Source organism: Schistocerca americana, chromosome 1 (assembly GCF_021461395.2).
Source record: "Schistocerca americana isolate TAMUIC-IGC-003095 chromosome 1, iqSchAmer2.1, whole genome shotgun sequence".
Lineage (NCBI taxonomy): Eukaryota > Metazoa > Arthropoda > Insecta > Orthoptera > Acrididae > Schistocerca > Schistocerca americana.
Genome location: NC_060119.1, coordinates 725943363 through 725960985, shown reverse-complemented (window position 1 = coordinate 725960985; position 17623 = coordinate 725943363). Strand labels below are relative to the sequence as shown.

Sequence of the window (17623 nt, the reverse complement as noted above, 5' to 3'; positions counted from 1 at the left end):
TCGTTTTATGTCGGAATGTGTCCTTTGTTAAGCCTGTGTAACTTCTTACAGAGGTACCACTTAAACTAATGTCCACTAATAATTGTGAAAACAAATTTTAGTATAGCAATTACAGTGTCGAGATGGCTGTATGGCCACCATCTGAGAGCCAAGAAATTAAAATGTGCCAGGTACAACTGCGGAAATGGTGAGAGAAAGATTCGTGCCCAGTCAAAAATCAATGATACATGCAAACCGCGAACTTGCAATACCACAGCAGACTGTGTGTAAGATTTAGCGACGGCGGTCCGGGCAACAATGAAACAGGAAGATAATGGCCGGCGCCTGCGATTTAGGGCGAAGTAGCCTTCCATTTATATGGAAAGGTTAATCGCCACAATGTGAGATGGTGAGTGTGGGGATATGAATATCCTCGTGGGAGATTAACCGAAGGTTAGTGTTTTCTGTGTAATGTCACAAACGAAGCTGTATGAGCCGCTTTTCTCCTGGGGGAAGACTGTGAGGGTGTGGCTCTGTCCTTTGGGTCCCAGGACGCCTTCTGACTTTTCTTTGGGGGGTGCATTAAGGGCAGTGTTCACATACCCCTGTGCCATGAAAGAAACAGTTCAAAGGAGACATCAATGCTGCAGTGATGACTGCTGACACGCTGTTGCTACATAAGGCATGGAGCTGACTCAACTACAACTTTGGACGTGTGTCGTGTAGCCAGAGGGCCATTCACAGAACGTTTGTAGAGCGCAAAATACAAACTGGGTATTTTACGGTTCTATTCCTGCTTCAACCATATTTGTGCACGTAACACTTGTCAAATTTAAAAGAAAGCTAAATGCCCAAGATTGGCAAAGTTTTGCAGAAGTTGGAAATATAGTACGTACTTCAATGTGAGATGCTTTTAATGATTTCCACAACGAAACTCTGTCTCGGAATCTGGCAGAAAACCAAAAGAGATTGTAGTCTACATACCGCACACCAGGGGCAAGCCGCGATCGACACCTCCACGATAACAATGGTGAAGTCACTGATGACAGTGCCACTGAAGCAGTGTTACTAAACACGGTTTTCCGAAACTCCTTCACCAACGAAGACGAAGTAAATATTCCTGAATTCCAATCAAGAACAACTGCTAGGATGAGGAACGCAGAAGTAGATATCCTCGGTGTAGCAAAACAGCTTAAATCACTTAATAAAGGCAAGACCTCCGGTCCAGATTGTGTACCAGTCAGGCTCTTTTCAGAGTATACTGATACAATAGCTCCATATTTAGCAATTGTGTACAACCGCTCGCTCGCAGAAAGATCCGTACCTAAAGACTGGAAAACTGCTGACACCAATACCCAAAAAGGGAAGTAGGAGTACCCGCTGAATTACAGAACTATATCACTAACGTCGATTTGCAGTAGGGTTTTGGAACATATGCCGTGTTCGAACATTATGAAGCACCTCAAAGAAAACTATTTATTGACACATAGTCAGCACGGATTCAGAAAATATCGTTCTTGTGAAACACGACTAGCCCTTTATACTCATGGAGTAGTGAGTGCTATGGACAGGGGATAGCAAATGGATTCCACATTTTTAGAGTTCCTAAAGGCTTTCGACACAGTTCCTCACAAGCGTCTCCTAATCAAACTGCGTGCCTATGGAATATCGCCTTAGTTGTGCGACTGGATTCGTGATTTCCTGTGAGAAAGGTCACAGTTCGTAGTAATAGACAGAAAGTCATCGGCACCACGCTTGTTCGCCCTATTCTGGAGAATTGCTGTGCGGTGTGGGATCCGCTTCAAGTGGGACTGACGGATGACATCGAAAAAGTACAAAGAAGGTCAGCTCGTTTTGTATTATTGCGAAATAGGGCACATAGTGCCACAAGCATGTTTCGTGAATTGGAGTGGCAATCATTAAAGCAAAAGCGTTTTTCGTTGCGACGGGATTTTCTCATAAAATTTCAATCGCCAGTTTTGTCGTCCGATTACGAAAACATTCTGTTGACACTCACCTACAGAGGGAGAAATGATCATCACAGTAAAATAAAAGAAATCAGGGCTCGCACAGAAAAATTTAAGTGCTCATTTTCCCCCGCACGCCATTCGAGAGTGGAACGGTAGAGAGAGCTTTAAGGTGATTCATTGAACCCTCTGCCAAGCACTTTATCGTGAATAGCAGAGCCATCACACAGATGTAGGTGTAGAATACTTAAGAAAACAGAACTCAGAAAACAAATGTACCATTTACAGTCCCCCTGTATTACAATAGGATGAGGAGAAACTGAAGTCGACAGTGTCGATAAATACTTTAGTAGCCCTCTTTCGAAAATAACGCTTTAGCGAAAGATGTATAAATCTTAATAACCAACTTTGATTCAGTCAGGAACCGTTGTGCACAGCGACCGTGTATTGAAAGGAAGGAGAGAAATACAGCAGTCAGTCGCAAACTCATTAGTGTGTATTACACTTGCAAATCTAGAAAAACTAATGGGACTGCGAATGATTTCTGTGTACCTCTTTCTCGAATCTTAATGACCATTAATTATTTCACATCTACGTATACACTCCGCAAACCACAATACAATGAATAACGGAGTGTTCTGCCCCACTCCTTTCTGTGTACTGAGCGAAGGACAAGTGACTGCATCACTTGGTACGTGCCACTCTCTTATCTTGCTCTCAAGATCCCTGAGCGAAGCATGTGATGTTTTTTAAAGGAGCCTTCCTGTAATAGCAACTAAACTGACTCCTGAGACGTGTCACAAGAACAACGTCGCCTTCTTTCCAATGAGGCCTATTAAGTTTCTTAAGCATCTCTGTCACTTTTTCGAATGGTCCTAGTCATGTGTTATCATCCTAGCAGGATCTCTTAATATTTGTCGATGTCTGTTGCCATGCTTGATAACGACTCTAAACCCAAAGCTGGAGCAGAGCTTCTCAGCTCGTCAAACAGATTTTCTAACGACGAATTGTCAGTTCCATCAAGCATGTAATTATTCTTCATGAACTATTTTTAGTCGCTGTAATATAAAATATTGCATCGACAAAATTTACATGCTTTGAGATGACACAAAGCTTCTCCCTTTCATTTTTACCTCATTATATTTCAAAACAGTACCGTTCCACGTCTGTGGGCCTGTCCTTGTGGTATGACATAGGCGTTTATGGAGACATACACGGCCGCGCGGGATTAGCCGAGCGGTCTTAGGCGCTGCAGTCATGGACTGTGCCACTGGTCCTGGCGGAGGTTCGAGTCCTCCCTCGGGCGTGTGTGTGTGTGTGTGTGTGTGTGTGTGTGTGTGTGTGTGTGTGTGTGTGTGTGTGTGTGTGTGTGTGTGTTTTTGTCCTTAGGATAATTTAGGTTATGTAGTGTGTACGCTTAGGGACTGATGACCTTAGCAGTTAAGTCTCATAAAATTTCACACACATTTGAACATTTTTTGGAGACATACACGTGATGAGAACTATCAAAAAAAATGTTTTAACAGGTCATTATAGCAAAGTAATAACATGAATTATTTACAGAAGAATAAGACGATTGTCAGAAGGTGACCTGTAGGAAGTATAGTTTAGGTTCCGGAGAAATGTGAGCTGCAGCAGAGGCCTACGACTTGTAAGACTGAAGAAATGGATACCTACAATTACATATTTGGGCACAGCTTTTCTCAGTATTGGCTGGAATACTCATTTCGAAATTCGTAAGTTGTCAGTGATACGCGTTATCTACAATTTGTACAGACACTAGATTACAGTTAAGAGTCAAAGGACAAGAGAAGAAAGCAGTAATTAAAAAAGGAGTGAGCCAGAAAGACAGCCTTTCTCCGGTGTTGCTTTACCTGTATACTGAACGAGCAGTGAAGGACACCATGGAGAAATTTGGAAAAAGAAGTAATGTTAAGGGAGGAAAAAATCTTGTGTGTTTACCGATGACATTGTCGTCCTGCTAGAAACAGAAAGGACTTGTAAGGTCGACTGAACGGAATGCATACGATAATGTTTCGAAAATACGTTACAGAAAGAGCATTAAGAAAACAATGTAGAACAGAATATAGTTATCTCAGGTGGCGCTGAGACAATTATATTAGAGAATGAGGCAGTAAAAGTACTAGGTGAGTTTTGCTATTTGGGCAGCAAAGAAAAATGACGACAGAAGGTTTAAAGAGAAATAAAATGCCGACGAATAAAAGCAAGAGAAACCTTTCTGGGAAAAAGGTTACGTCGAAAAATTTGTGTTGGTAAATATTTCCTTAAAGTATTAGTCTGGAATGTTCATCTTTTCGTCTCTCTTAATTTATGTAGAATAAGACAAATACTCAACGGACACATTTACAAGGGGAATTTATACATCTGACACATCAGGTTCTGTTTGGTTCAAGTAGATTAACATAAACATTATGATGTCCGCCCCTGGTAGCTGAGTGGTCAGCGCGGCTGAATGCTGTGCAAAGGGGCACGGCTTCGATTCCCGGCTGGGTCGCAGATTTTCTCCGCTCAGGGACTGGGTGTTGTGTTGTACTTATCATCATCATTTCATCCCCATCGACACGCAGTTCGCTGCAGTGGCGTCAACTCAAAAGACTTGCACCAGGCGAACGACGGGAGGCTCTAGCCACACGGCAAGCAAACATTATGATACCGAATCTGTCAACTGAACATAACTAGTATATATCGCTTTGTTCTTAGCTTCTTATTTCTAGCAAATAATATCTCTGTGGGAAGGAATGAGTCGTCAAAGGGAAAATAATCATGCTTTCGGAAAGGCTGCTGCTGTTTCTCAAACATTTTGTTTGCGTGTGGAGCTTGTGAGATCGCAAAGGGACGTTTAAACTATAATGGTTCTATCTTTTTTGCGAATAGATTGCTGTATTTTTCATCCATTACTGTGTACAGGTTTCTTAGAAGACAAATCTAATCATTTTTCCTTCGGATACGTCAAAGTCATTGAAACACCTCCATGAAAATGTAGTTCACCGGTGGATAGTGCGGCTTATAAAGTCCGCGTAGGGCCAATTCAAAAACATTGCTCGTAGTCTGAGACTCTTGCCAGGTAAGATTTGTAGATGAGATCCAAGAATGAGAGGTGCGTTACGTCATCGGTATCTGTAGCAACCGCGAGAGCGTGGCGGGGATGGCCAGCCAGTGCAATGGCAGGCGCTGCAACACAGGCGTCTCGCGTCACAGAGGTTTACTCGTAAAATTTCGCGAATGCACGTCCCGGGGAGAGTCAAGAAACACATTACTTCATCCTTCACTTATCTTACAAAATCACGACGAGTAAATGAAATTCCAACTCATGAAAGGCTTACCGAGAGTCGTTCTTTCACTCACCGTTAGGGAAAGTAAGTGGAAACGGAAGGCGGATGATAGTGTTATACTGTAAGGTGGCTTGAGAAGAAGATATGTTGATGGGTTCTTAAATATCTTTTTTACTTTCAAACCCAAATGGATTGTTGCAGGGAAACCTTATCAATGAATAAACGTACTGCTAGCTGTAGTTATCCAAACTGTTTAAAACCTGTACGATACTCGTGTGTGAACCTCAAGAATGATTTACACTACGTTCTTTAGTGGATTTACACTAAGTTCCTTAGCGCAATAAATACTTTCTGTTTGAGGGAAGATAATATACTGTAGGGCACGAATAAATGGAAACATACGAAAACTTCAACTTACTTACACATATGAACCCATTATCTTATTCCTATGGCATAGGTAGCTGACCTAATACACGATTAATCGATTGTAAGTTTTCATAAATATGCACGACCAACATTTTAAACTTTTTACACTGATTATTTTTTCTTGTTATTCGATAATTTGTAACAGTAAAAAACTGGATGAGCTGTCTCAAAAATCTTTCTGGGTGTACCGCTGCGTTATCTCAATAAATAAATAAATTAATTAATACATCGCCACCGGGAGCCTACGAATTTATATGGGTGAGTTGTGTTTGTTCAGTTTAAAGATACCGTAGCCATTTGTCAATAATAATTTAGCAAATTACATATTTGTGTTATTTTTCTGTTCGTGCTTCTTGGTTCAAACTGACAACTATTTTATCACATGCAGAAAGAAATAACTCAAGTGGAAACCTAGATCCTTACTATAGAGCAAGAATAGAAACTGCCCCTTCGCTTGAGAGGATAACGGAAAATCACTTGCACCAGCGCATTGTCAGGGAAACAATGACATTATTCTGAAGTTGTGTTATTGAAATATTTGAAGGCCATGAAAATTAAGTTTTCACACATTTTCCGTTTTAAATCAAGGAGAAGGTGTCAATTAGATATCCTTTTTCAAACTTGTTCCGGTGAGTCCTCCTTTAATTGCCCCCTATTCTATCTACCGACCGTTTGTCTGATGGCGTGTGGCGCTCACGTGCCTAACAACCCGACATAACTTCGTCTTTTGGCGCTGCTGCTGTTCTAATGCTCATGACAGGGTGAGAGGCGGACAAAGTTTACAGCACAGAGTTTGTGGTTAAATCTGAAGACTGCAGACGTTCGTGTGGCATGTGCGAGGAGTGTAGCGATGTAGATGTAAGAAATAAAGCACTTTTTCATTTTTGTAACATATCCATGACTGTTTCGTGCTGCACGCAGAAAGAATACAAGTCCGCCGACTTTCTATATTTCTGTTTTTGAATTTTATTTCCGATACTTATCTGAAATGAAATCTAAAAATCGAAATATCGACATTCAATGGCCGTTAATCCATAAAATATACTTACTTCATTGTCATAACTGTTAAAAAAAACTCCAGCTCATACGCAGGCCCTCTGCAATGAAGAGCGAACAGTAGATAAATCCTTCATTTCTTATGTGTCTATTGTTGTATTTATTGAAAGATGAGCCCCTTGTGTAGCCTTTCTTCTTCGAATTTAAAATGAGTTTCTTAAATTTACAGGTCACTTAAGCTACATACATAAATGAATAACGTTTACGTGGAAGTCTTTTTGTTTTATATATTTTGTTTGCCATGATGTATTTTCTAAGTCAACTTTAATTCAAATTGCAGGTTTCAGGAATAATTTTAGTTAATAATTGTGGGGGTACAACGACACTGGCCGGCAAGTGTGGCCCTGCGGTTCTAGGCGCTAGTCTGGAACCGCGTGACCGCTACGGTCGCAGGTTCGAATCCTGCCTCGGGCATGGATGTGCGTGACGTCCTTAGGTTAGTTAGGTTTAAGTAGCTCTACGTTCTGGTGAACTGATGACCTCAGATGTTAAGTCCCATAGTGCTCAGAGCCATTTGGAGTTTGTTGTAAATAATCTACTACAGTTCAAAAGGAACGATGAGGTACATAATTACAATACTAGAAGAAAAAATGACATTCATTACTCAACATTAAGGTTGTCTTTAGTACTGAAGGAGATGCACAACGCTACAACAAAAATTTTTGACCTCTTACCCAATAATATAAAATGTCTAACAGGCAGCATGGTAAAATTTGAAAATAAATTGAAAAACTTTCTCCTTGACAACTCCTACTCCGTAGAAGACTTTCTATGTTTGAAATGTGTAAAAGGTGGTAGGAAGAAATTGCTAACTCAATCTGTATATATTTTTTTCATTTCGGGAGAAATAATAATATGGTGATTTTTAGAGTACAAATAGCTGTACAAATTAATTTGCAATATGAATGTAAATGATTCGTTGTACATCATGATGATTTATAATTCCTAGGTATTTAGTTGAATTTACGACCTTTAGATTTGACTGATTTATCGTGCAACCGAAGTTTAGTGGAATCCTTTTAGCACTCATGTATATGACCTTGCACTTTTCGTTATTTAGGGTCAACTGCCAATTTTCGCACCATTCAGATATCTTTTCTAAATCGTTTTGCAATTTGTTTTTATCTTCTGATGACTTTATTAGCATCTGCAAACAAGCAAACGACAGCGTCATCTGCAAACAAGCTAAGGCGGCTGTTCAGATTGTCTCCCAAATCGTTTATATAGATAAGGAACAGCAAAAGGCCTATAACACTACCATGGGGAAATCACTTCTGTTTTACTCGATGACTTTCCGTCAGTTACTACGAACTGTGACTGCTCTGACAGGAAATCACAAATCCAGTCACATAACTGAGACGATATTCCACAAGCACGCAATTTCACTGTCATCGGATCCCAGCTGCTTAAGTAACAGAATGTGGGCGAATTATTTGCTTGCATTAGCATCATCTTTGGCTACAGGTTTCTGCTTTTCTGGCCTTGTTACCCCTAGAACAGCCAAAGCAAACTCCCGTTTCTGTTTCTGCGCAAAACGAATGGGATCTCGTAGAACATGAACACAAGAAACCAAATCAGAACAACAGGGCGGCGCTGCAAACACTTAGTGCAGTTGGCCGGGAAGTGTGAAGGGGTTGCCACGAAATTGGTCGGTCGCCTTGCCGGCCGAAAAATTGGTGCGTAAATGGTAGTGGCCTTTAGTAGAAGACTGGACGTGTGTGACGTAGGGGCGTGCGCCCTGAGAGAGAGGCCCGGGCGCGTGGGGCTCAGTTTGACAGCCTCTCGCCGTGGCCCCCTGGCAGCAGCGGCGAAGCTAGGCGGCAGCCGGTTTGCGTCGTTGCCAAACGCAGCGTTGCTCTGCCGTTCATAGCACTAGGCGCTCCTTACATAAACTCCGTATATGCACTGCTCTCTCACGAGCCTGGTTCGCACCGCAGTGTAAATTTGTAGGTAGCTCGCGTGCTGTTAGCTCGCATTCGTATTTAATAAGCACTAACCCAGAAAGAGGCCACAGAATACATTCTAGCCATTGTTGACACCTGAACAATGCAACAAGCTCTGAGGCACATGAAACGCAGAGTATCAGTCAATACGTAATGCGTGTCGGATATTTGTGTACGTATTACCTGGCTGCCTGTATTGGTCGCAAGCTTTTATGAACTTTTAAAAGTTACAGGGTCATGAATTGTACGATAACCGCTAGGAAACAAATATTTTTACTATTAGACATATAAGGACCTAGGAAACATACTACACTTCTCACTTGCCAGTTCTCCACGGCAATCCGTTGCGCAATACAAACTATGCTGCATATCAATAAAAAAAAATAATGGTGAAGGACAAAACACATTTTTTCGTTCAAATAGCATCAGGGTACGCTAACAGAGGCGTCGTCGATCTCTGATTTCCTAGTCAAAAAGGTATCCGGTGAGAAATCTGTGAAACTACTGGAAAAAATTTAAAGGTAATTTAGGCATCGGGTGACTTCACATACCGTCTGTACCACTTAAAATGCAGAATTGTAAATTGCCGGCAGGTAGTTTTTTCAAAGGCTCCAGCGAACAGTGTTTTCTCAACGAAATATCACGTCGAAGGCCATGTATTGAAAGTCTGATCGTTTGAGGTAGTGAAAGCGAGAACTGTTATTGAACAATTTTCTTTAACTGTGTGTCCAACGCGTTGTTACACACTTAATGGAGCGCACAATATGAAAGCATGATTTAAACTTTCTCGAGTAATGATGGCAGACATCATTACATGTGCTGTCTTCTGCGGCGGTAGACAAAGAACGTAATTGTTTGTGTTATGTTAAATAGTGTATTTTTAATTCTCTGTTACGAAATATCGAAGCCTCTGACTTACAACAGCACTATTGTTCACCAAATTGCAAGACGAAAGCGCAGCAGTTTGCTACGTGTGACGTGGTGGACGACGAATGTAAACATCTATGTTCGGTCTCACAGGGACTGATTATTGTATGATTGAAATGCACATCTGAATAGTGCCAATGGCCACTGGCATAAATGAAACAGCCTTAAGATCCGGAGAGAAACTGACATCTAAGAAAATGCTTTGTCACTACACGTTGTCGTAAGCACATAGTTGACTGAGGACAAACAACAAAGCGAGTGCAAATATGTCAGTACACAACAGTCACACGCAACTCTTTTTGACAGAGTAACAATCACTGTGCGCAGGTCGGCAACTGGCGACACACAGTAGTATGTTTACAATGCGACGGCCACGCCGCTACTGACCACACCCGCACCGACGCCGGTGCGCCGAGCCGCTATTAATAGCGCGGACGCGGACCTGGGCCAGCGCGGCGCCTTACCTGATGTCGTGCTCCGTCACCTTCTTCTCCTCGGCCTTCCTGCGCTGCTCGTCCTGCAGCTTCTCGTACAGGTTCTTCCACATGGCCTCCTCCTCCATGGCGTGCGACTCGGCCGGAACGCGGGACGCAAATGAGCAGCGCGGCCTACGCTCGCGGCCAGCTGATTCAGCCCTTTGCTCCGCCAATGGCGCGCCGCGCACAGCTGGGAACCGCCGCGGCCCGATCTCCGCGCTACGTCAACTCACGCCCGCACTCCTATCTCGCAACGCAGTGCGTCACGCGCTCCCGCGTGTGCTTACAGCAACAGGTGGGGGCGTCGGAATAGGAAGAGTTCCAGAAACACCACGCCGAAGAAATCTAGGACGGACACGGCACAATGAAGTGAACTTTGAGAGCCGATAGTCGCAACTGTAGGCCGTAAAACAATAGACAGGCATTGTGGAGAATGTTAGTCTAAATACTGTGCTGTCAGGCAGGGGCGGATCCAGTATCTCGGACGGGATGGGGGGCAAATTTTTTGGTACCTGTCTTCCAAAAAATTAATTCCAAATAAAACCATTAATACACGCGCCCGCGCCCGCGCGTCCTGAGACTGGTTTGATGCAGCTCTCCATGCTACTCTATCCTGTGCAAGCTTCTTCATCTCCCAGTACCTACTGCAACCTACGTCCTTCTGAATCTGTTTAGTGTATTCATCTCTTGGTCGCCCTCTACGATTTTTACCCTCCACGCTGCCCTCCAATGCTAAATTTGTGATCCCTTGATGCCTCGAAACATGTCCTACCAACCGATCCCTTCTTCTAGTCAAGTTGTGCCACAAACTTCTCTTCTCCCCAATCCTATTCAATACCTCCTCATTAGTTACGTGATCTACCCACCTTATCTTCAGCATTCTTCTGTAGCACCACATTTCGAAAGCTTCTATTCTCTTCTTGCCCAAACTGGTTATCGTCCATGTTTCACTTCCATACATGGCTACACTCCATACAAATACTTTCAGAAACGACTTCCTGACACTTAAATCTATACTCGATGTTAACAAATTTCTCTTCTTCATAAACGATTTCTTTGCCATTGCCAGTCTACATTTTATATCCTCTCTACTTCGACCATCATCAGTTATTTTGCTCCCTAAATAGCAAAACTCCTTTACTACTTTAAGTGCCTCATTTCCTAATCTAATCCCCTCAGTATCACCCGATTTAATTTGACTACATTCCATTATCCTCGTTTTGCTTTTGTTGATGTTCATCTTTTATCCTCCTTTCAAGACACTGTCCATTCCGTTCAACTGCTCTTCCAAGTCCTTTGCTGTCTCTGACAGAATTACAATGTCATCGGCGAACCTCAAAGTTTTTACTTCTTCTCCATGAATTTTAATACCTACTCCGAATTTTTCTTTTGTTTCCTTTACTGCTTGCTCAATATACAGATTGAATAACATCAGGGAGAGGCTACAACCCTGTCGCACTTCCTTCCCAACCACTGCTTCTCTTTCATGCCCCTCGACTCTTATAACTGCCATCTGGTTTCTGTACAAATTGTAAATAGCCTTTCGCTCCCTGTATTTTACCCCTGCCACCTTCATAATTTGAAAGACAGTATTCCAGTTAACGTTGTCAAAAGCTTTCTCAAAGTCTACAAATGCTAGAAACGTAGGTTTGCCTTTTCTTGATCTTTCTTCTAAGATAAGTCGTAAGGTTAGTATTGCCTCACGTGTTCCAACATTTCTACGGAATCCAAACTGATCTTCCCCGAGGTCCGCTTCTACCAGTTTTTCCATTCGTCTGTAAAGAATTCGCGTTAGTATTTTGCAGCTGTGACTTATTAAACTGATAGTTCGGTAATTTTCACATCTGTCAACATCTGCTTTCTTTGGGATTGGAATTATTATATTCTTCTTGAAGTCTGTGGGTATTTCGCCTGTCTCATACATCTTGCTCACCAGATGGTAGAGTTTTGTCATGACTGGCTCTCCCAAGGCCATCAGTAGTTCTAATGGAATGTTGTCTACTCCCGGGGCCTTGTTTCGACTCAGGTCTTTCAGTGCTCTGTCAAACTCTTCACGCAGTATCTTATCTCCCATTTCATCTTCATCTACATCCTCTTCCATTTCCACAATATTGTCCTCAAGTACATCGCCCTTGTATAAACCCTCTATATACTCCTTCCACCTTTCTGCCTTCCCTTCTTTGCTTAGAACTGGGTTGCCATCTGAGCTCTTGATATTCATACAAGTGGTTATATATATATATGTTTTTAGTTTAATTGTGTATCGCTGTGTGTTAAGTGTGCCGGCCGCGGTGGCCGTGCGGTTCTAGGCGCTTTAGTCCAGAACCGCGGGACTGCTACGGTCGCAGGTTCGAATCCTGCCTCGGGCATGGGTGTGTGTGATGTCCTTAGGTTAGTTAGGTTTAAGTAGTTCTAAGTTCTAGGGGACTGATGACCTAAGATGTTAAGTCCCATAGTGCTCAGAGCCGTTTGAGCCATTTTTTTGTGTTAAGTGTGTTTAATGAAATAACTTACTGCATTACGTAAAAAATATTCTTCAAATACGACACGTGCACTTGAAAAGCTCTGTGATTGTCCGCTAATGTAAAATAATCTATAAAAATGCTAATGTTCATTTGTTTCCATTCTTAAATCTTCGAAATTAGTTCACCAATTGCTTTCATTTGACAGAATGTGGCTATCGAATTCGCGCATGTGTTTATACGCAGCAATGACGACACGACTGCGAAAAGTTATAATAGGGTATTTGACTGTGTTCAGGAAATCATCTTATATTGTTAATGACGTCATTTTATGCTCAAAATAAGCTGTTTTTCCTCATGAACGTAAATATTAACAATAAGAAAAGATCGGTCACGCACCAGGGAGGAGGAAGGGCAATTGACCCCTTTGCCTCCCCCCCCCCCCCCCCCCCCCTCATCCGCCCCTGCCGTCAGGTTACTGGGGACGGTATTTCAGTATCACCAAGTTGTACGTTCATCACATTCTTCGTTGTTTTCATTTGGGTTGTGAAGGAGGACGAGGAGATTAGTGTTTAACGTCCCGTCGACAACGAGGTCATTAGAGACGGTGCACAAGCTCGGATTAGGGAAGGATGGGAAAGGAAATCGGCCGTGCCCTTTCAAAGGAACCATCCCGGCATTCGCCTGAAGTGATCTAGGGAAATCACGGGAAACCTAAATCGGGGTGGCCGGACGCGGGATTGAACCGGCGCCCTCCCGAATGCGAGTCCAATGTGCTAACCACTGCGCCACCTCGCTCGGTCATTTGGGTTGTGAAAAAGGATGATTAGAGAGGAAGCAGTAGTTCATCTTGCACAAGGAAGCGAAAGAACCTCGGCGGTAGACTTCAAATGACTATAGCGACATTAGTCTGAAATAAATTAAACAAACCACCGAAAACTGTTAATTATATGGCTAGCTGAGAATCTGGAAATCGCTGACTCGCTGTCAGTATAGGTAATGCAAGCTTCCTTACAAGTGGCATCCGCTACTTTATTTCCCTTATTCCAACACAGAAGACAGGTAGGGAAGGCCGTGCAGGGTGTATTATGGTACTTTGTCTGCTGGGTGTTTATGTACTGGAGAACTTGAAGTTTCGATATTCCTCCCGCATTGGTGATAACTAGGAACGGAATAGAGCCTTGCCGTACGTAAGGAAACATCTATGTGATTGCCTGAAGAGATTTATTTGAACCGTTGAAGTCCTCTTCCAGTAAGGGATTCGCTTTGGTATTCCAACGTATTATATCTTTTCTACGTCGTTTGGCGCCAGTGTGAGAAGGTAACTACACTTCTGTGAGAACACTGAAACCTTTAACCTTAGCCATGCTTACTAATGCAAGAAGATCAATTTTCCACTCAATGTCTCTTACAATTCTACTACGCACCTTGCAAGAGTTTGTGTTCGCCCCGCTTTCTCTCACCAAAGGCATGCGTAACAAAAACCGCGCAACTCTTTCAGTTTCCATCTACAAAGCGGTTTCATGGCTTTGAGTAGCTACAACCTTCTCAATCATTATGAAGACACAAATTAACAGTATACAGTGTCGCCCACATGATGTGAGCATCAGCAATGTTTTGTGAACATTCCGAACTCTAAACATAATCTCAAGTGATGATAATAGACCAAACGGTTGCAGGTATTTTTCTGTACCAAAATATTTTTCAAGGTCAGTGTTGCTGTCACAACCAAGTGTAACCATTTCCAAGGAAACATTGCTTAACTTAGCTGAGACCGCATTTTAGTAGCACGTTTTGCCCTCATATCTATGTCGTTTTCTGGCTGTTTTATAGAAACATTTCACTGAAAACTATGACCACCAATGAGTCGGCGATTCGAAGAAGGAAGCCATGGTCATGTTGACATACGTTATCTCGTAATATTAGTTGAAAGGTTGGGCAGGTCGTTGACTTCACCATCTACAGATTGTTTTCTCTCACTTCCAGCCAGTCATCGTACCACTGAAGAATGACCTTATGGCTCAGTGGGAAGGTCTACAAATTTTCGCTAACGTGTAAGGCTGTATGAAGGTACTACTGCGTGGTGGTCGAGTACATCTGATGACTGAACGACTAAAGTGGATCTAATACAGTAAACAGTGGCCGTGATGAGCGTGTGAACCTAATGAAGGGCCCACCAGTGGCTGCCGTGATACTCCTCTTTCTCTATTGTGACCTTGGCGGTACATGTGGCGTGAGCATGCGTACTGAGAAACGTCTTCCCCTCCCCTCGACAAACCATGGTTTCTATAACGCAATCACGACAAATGCAACTAGTTCTATAACCTGTTGTCATATAACTCAAATTGGAAGTCGAATTCTGCCACAATATTAAAAATAATAATGTCAGTCTAGTTGTTACTATAACATCTGTATTTTTTAAAAAACAAAACTCTACCAGAAGTAATGCAGGTGTAGCCACTGAATAAGACTCGAGTACAGTCCGTCAATTGAGTCACAACGCGCAAAATACTCCAAAAAATGACAGAAGTTTTGGTAAATCTGCAGATTATCATAAGATGACGCACAGTAATGAGTCCTAAACGAAGGAGCAATTACAATGTAGTTGCTGTGAAGGTATTATGTCATAATCATTACTTGAGATTGTGAATTATCTTCGTGCAAAACAAATGTACTATCATTGGTTTCACGACGATTCCATTGTTTTAAAATTGAAAAACGGATGCCAAATTCAAATTACTTTGTTGCTGACTTCGACGTTTTTCGCTATCTATTTCTCAAAAGTTAAAGTTATAACCCATCTAGTTAATGTGGGGACGACGGTGTGTAACAATTATAGTATTTTTTCCTATATGCATTCGGTGCAACTTTTTTCCTCGATAGGCTTGATGAAAAAATAAGACATGCTAATTTACTGCCACACGCCGAACAGTGTCTTAGAAACTTCCTGATCGGCTAAATGTGTGCTGGATCCGCGCTTTACTTATTGTTGCATCGAAAGCCGCAACATTTGCAGCGTTGTAGTGTATTTTTCACCATGGAACAGTGTAGTTTGCCCTTAAACCTAGCGGGCGTCTTTATTTCTTTTACAGGGACATTCTAATTCAGACAACGCCGCATCAGAGTGGCCTACTGTAATCAAGAGAAAGTAGCTTGCATCGTGCGGACGAGCTCGCGTGATCGGATCGACGCAGGGATGGCCGCTGTTCTATTCTGAGCAACCAGCTGAGGTCTCTCAGCCGGTCGATGCGACAGAGGCAATACTTAACCACACGTTTCCATCTTTTAGGCCCTAGACAGTTCTTAAACTTCGTCAGATATTGCAGTAATTGAAACAAGGTTACATTAAACAGCTTATATAAAGAAAAACATAGTATCCTTTTTCTTACAGCATAACACACAGTAAAGAAATAGTGAGACAGATGAAGTGCTCAGAATCAAAAACAAGCCCTTTTCTTTTCGCTGCAGTTATATTACCTTAACTCATATGGGCATGCCCGGAAATGGCTTGGTTTTCTCGGTGTACCCATATTTACCTGTATCCTCGATTTATAGCTTTTAACTTTCAGAGATACTCTGTTGTGATTCAGTTTCGTAATTACCCATTGTAATTCGTTCTGCAATCTCTCATTTCATCTCACTCTTTATAGATGTTCTTCTCTTTTTGTTTATGATTTTTTGTGAGTCTGGATAGTCCTCTCCATTATTCTATTGTCGAAACAACTTTCATTTATGATGCTTTAATGCTGTCATCTTGTAGTTAGTTTGTAGTCACAATTCGCTTCCGTATAGCATAATCGAAACAGTCACTGCACTCTAAAATTTACCCGTGGTTTGTTTTCGTACGTCTCGTAAGTACATATCTATCATTTCGCACATAATTCAGCAACCCAACAGCTTTTTATCTGAAATTTTCTTATTTGTGAATTATTATACTGCGTGTGCAATTAAAATAAATAAAGTGATCTCTTATTGACAATTTTTCGTTCCTTTAGTGTCCTTTACGCGAAACATATAACTTTTGTTTTCTTCTTGGATATTGTAAACCAGATTGTTCACAGATTTTGTTCAGAATACATCCTAATTTGTAAATCGTCTTTATTTTCCAAAAAGATTGTAAGATAAAATACTTATAAAAATAATATAATATAATGTAAGAATGAATTATTCTGAAGTTCAAATAGATTTTGATCCTCTATGTTGCATCATATTGTAAAGAGTGAGTCTCGTATGTATTTTATGAGTCCTTGTGATATTACATGCTTACAATGATAATTTAATATAGTGTACGATTGACGTACAACATTCTACATTCGTCCTGACATCATATATCGCCTGCCTTATTATGAGCACTACGTACTGGAACCGCAGTAATAAAATAGTAGATTAGAAGTCAAATCTTCAAACAGCCAAGATAACTATAGTACGGTATTTATTTTGATTGCCGGTTGCAGCAAGTTATGTTGTTGTCTTCGGATCTTACGCAATACATCTCAATGAATCTCGACCATGTGCACATTATGCCGTATCGCATCATAAAGAGTCACTTCAAGAACACGAAAACCGTAGTATAAAGCAACCATTACTAAAATTCCATGCTTATTGTACCGACTATACATGTTCGTACAATAAGTGAACAGTGAGTTTTCATTCAGCTATTGTGTGAACATGAGCACGTACACCGATGAGCCAAAACTTTATGACCGCCTGTTTAGGCCGGCCGCTGTGGCCGAGCGGTTCTATGTGCTTCAGTCCGGAACCGCGCTGTTGCTACGGTGGCAGGTTCGAATCCTGCCTCGGGCATGGATGTGTGTGCTGTCCTTAGGTTAGTTAGGTTTAAGTAGTTCTAAGTGTAGGGGACTGATGACCTCAGATGTTAAGTCCCATAGTGCTCAGAGCCATTTGAACCTCCTGTTTAATAGCATGTTGTTCCACTTTTCAAACACAGCATAATGTTGTTCCACTTTTCAAATACAGCACAACAGCGAATCTGCTTGGCATGGATTCTATAGGTCCCAGGCAGGATTCCAGAAGTATGTGACACCAGATGTCTGCGCACAGGTCTAGCAATTCCCGCGAATTACGTGACGATGG

At 41.9% G+C, this 17623-nt stretch overlaps 1 protein-coding gene across 3 annotated transcripts in view; it reads right to left on the bottom strand.

The window, feature by feature from the left end:
- LOC124610446 (protein unc-13 homolog 4B) overlaps nucleotides 1-17623 on the bottom strand; it is a 251742-nt gene that overhangs the window by 129780 nt on the left and 104339 nt on the right. Inside the window, exon 1 of one of the 3 annotated variants that reach the window (XM_047140160.1) lies at nucleotides 10056-10269. The exons of the other annotated variants lie outside the window; for them this stretch is intronic. Within the exon in view, the coding sequence (XP_046996116.1) occupies nucleotides 10056-10153 (98 nt within the window). The 5' untranslated portion in view covers nucleotides 10154-10269. Of the gene's footprint in view, nucleotides 1-10055; nucleotides 10270-17623 lie in introns of those variants that run through there. 3 annotated transcript variants of the gene reach the window in all.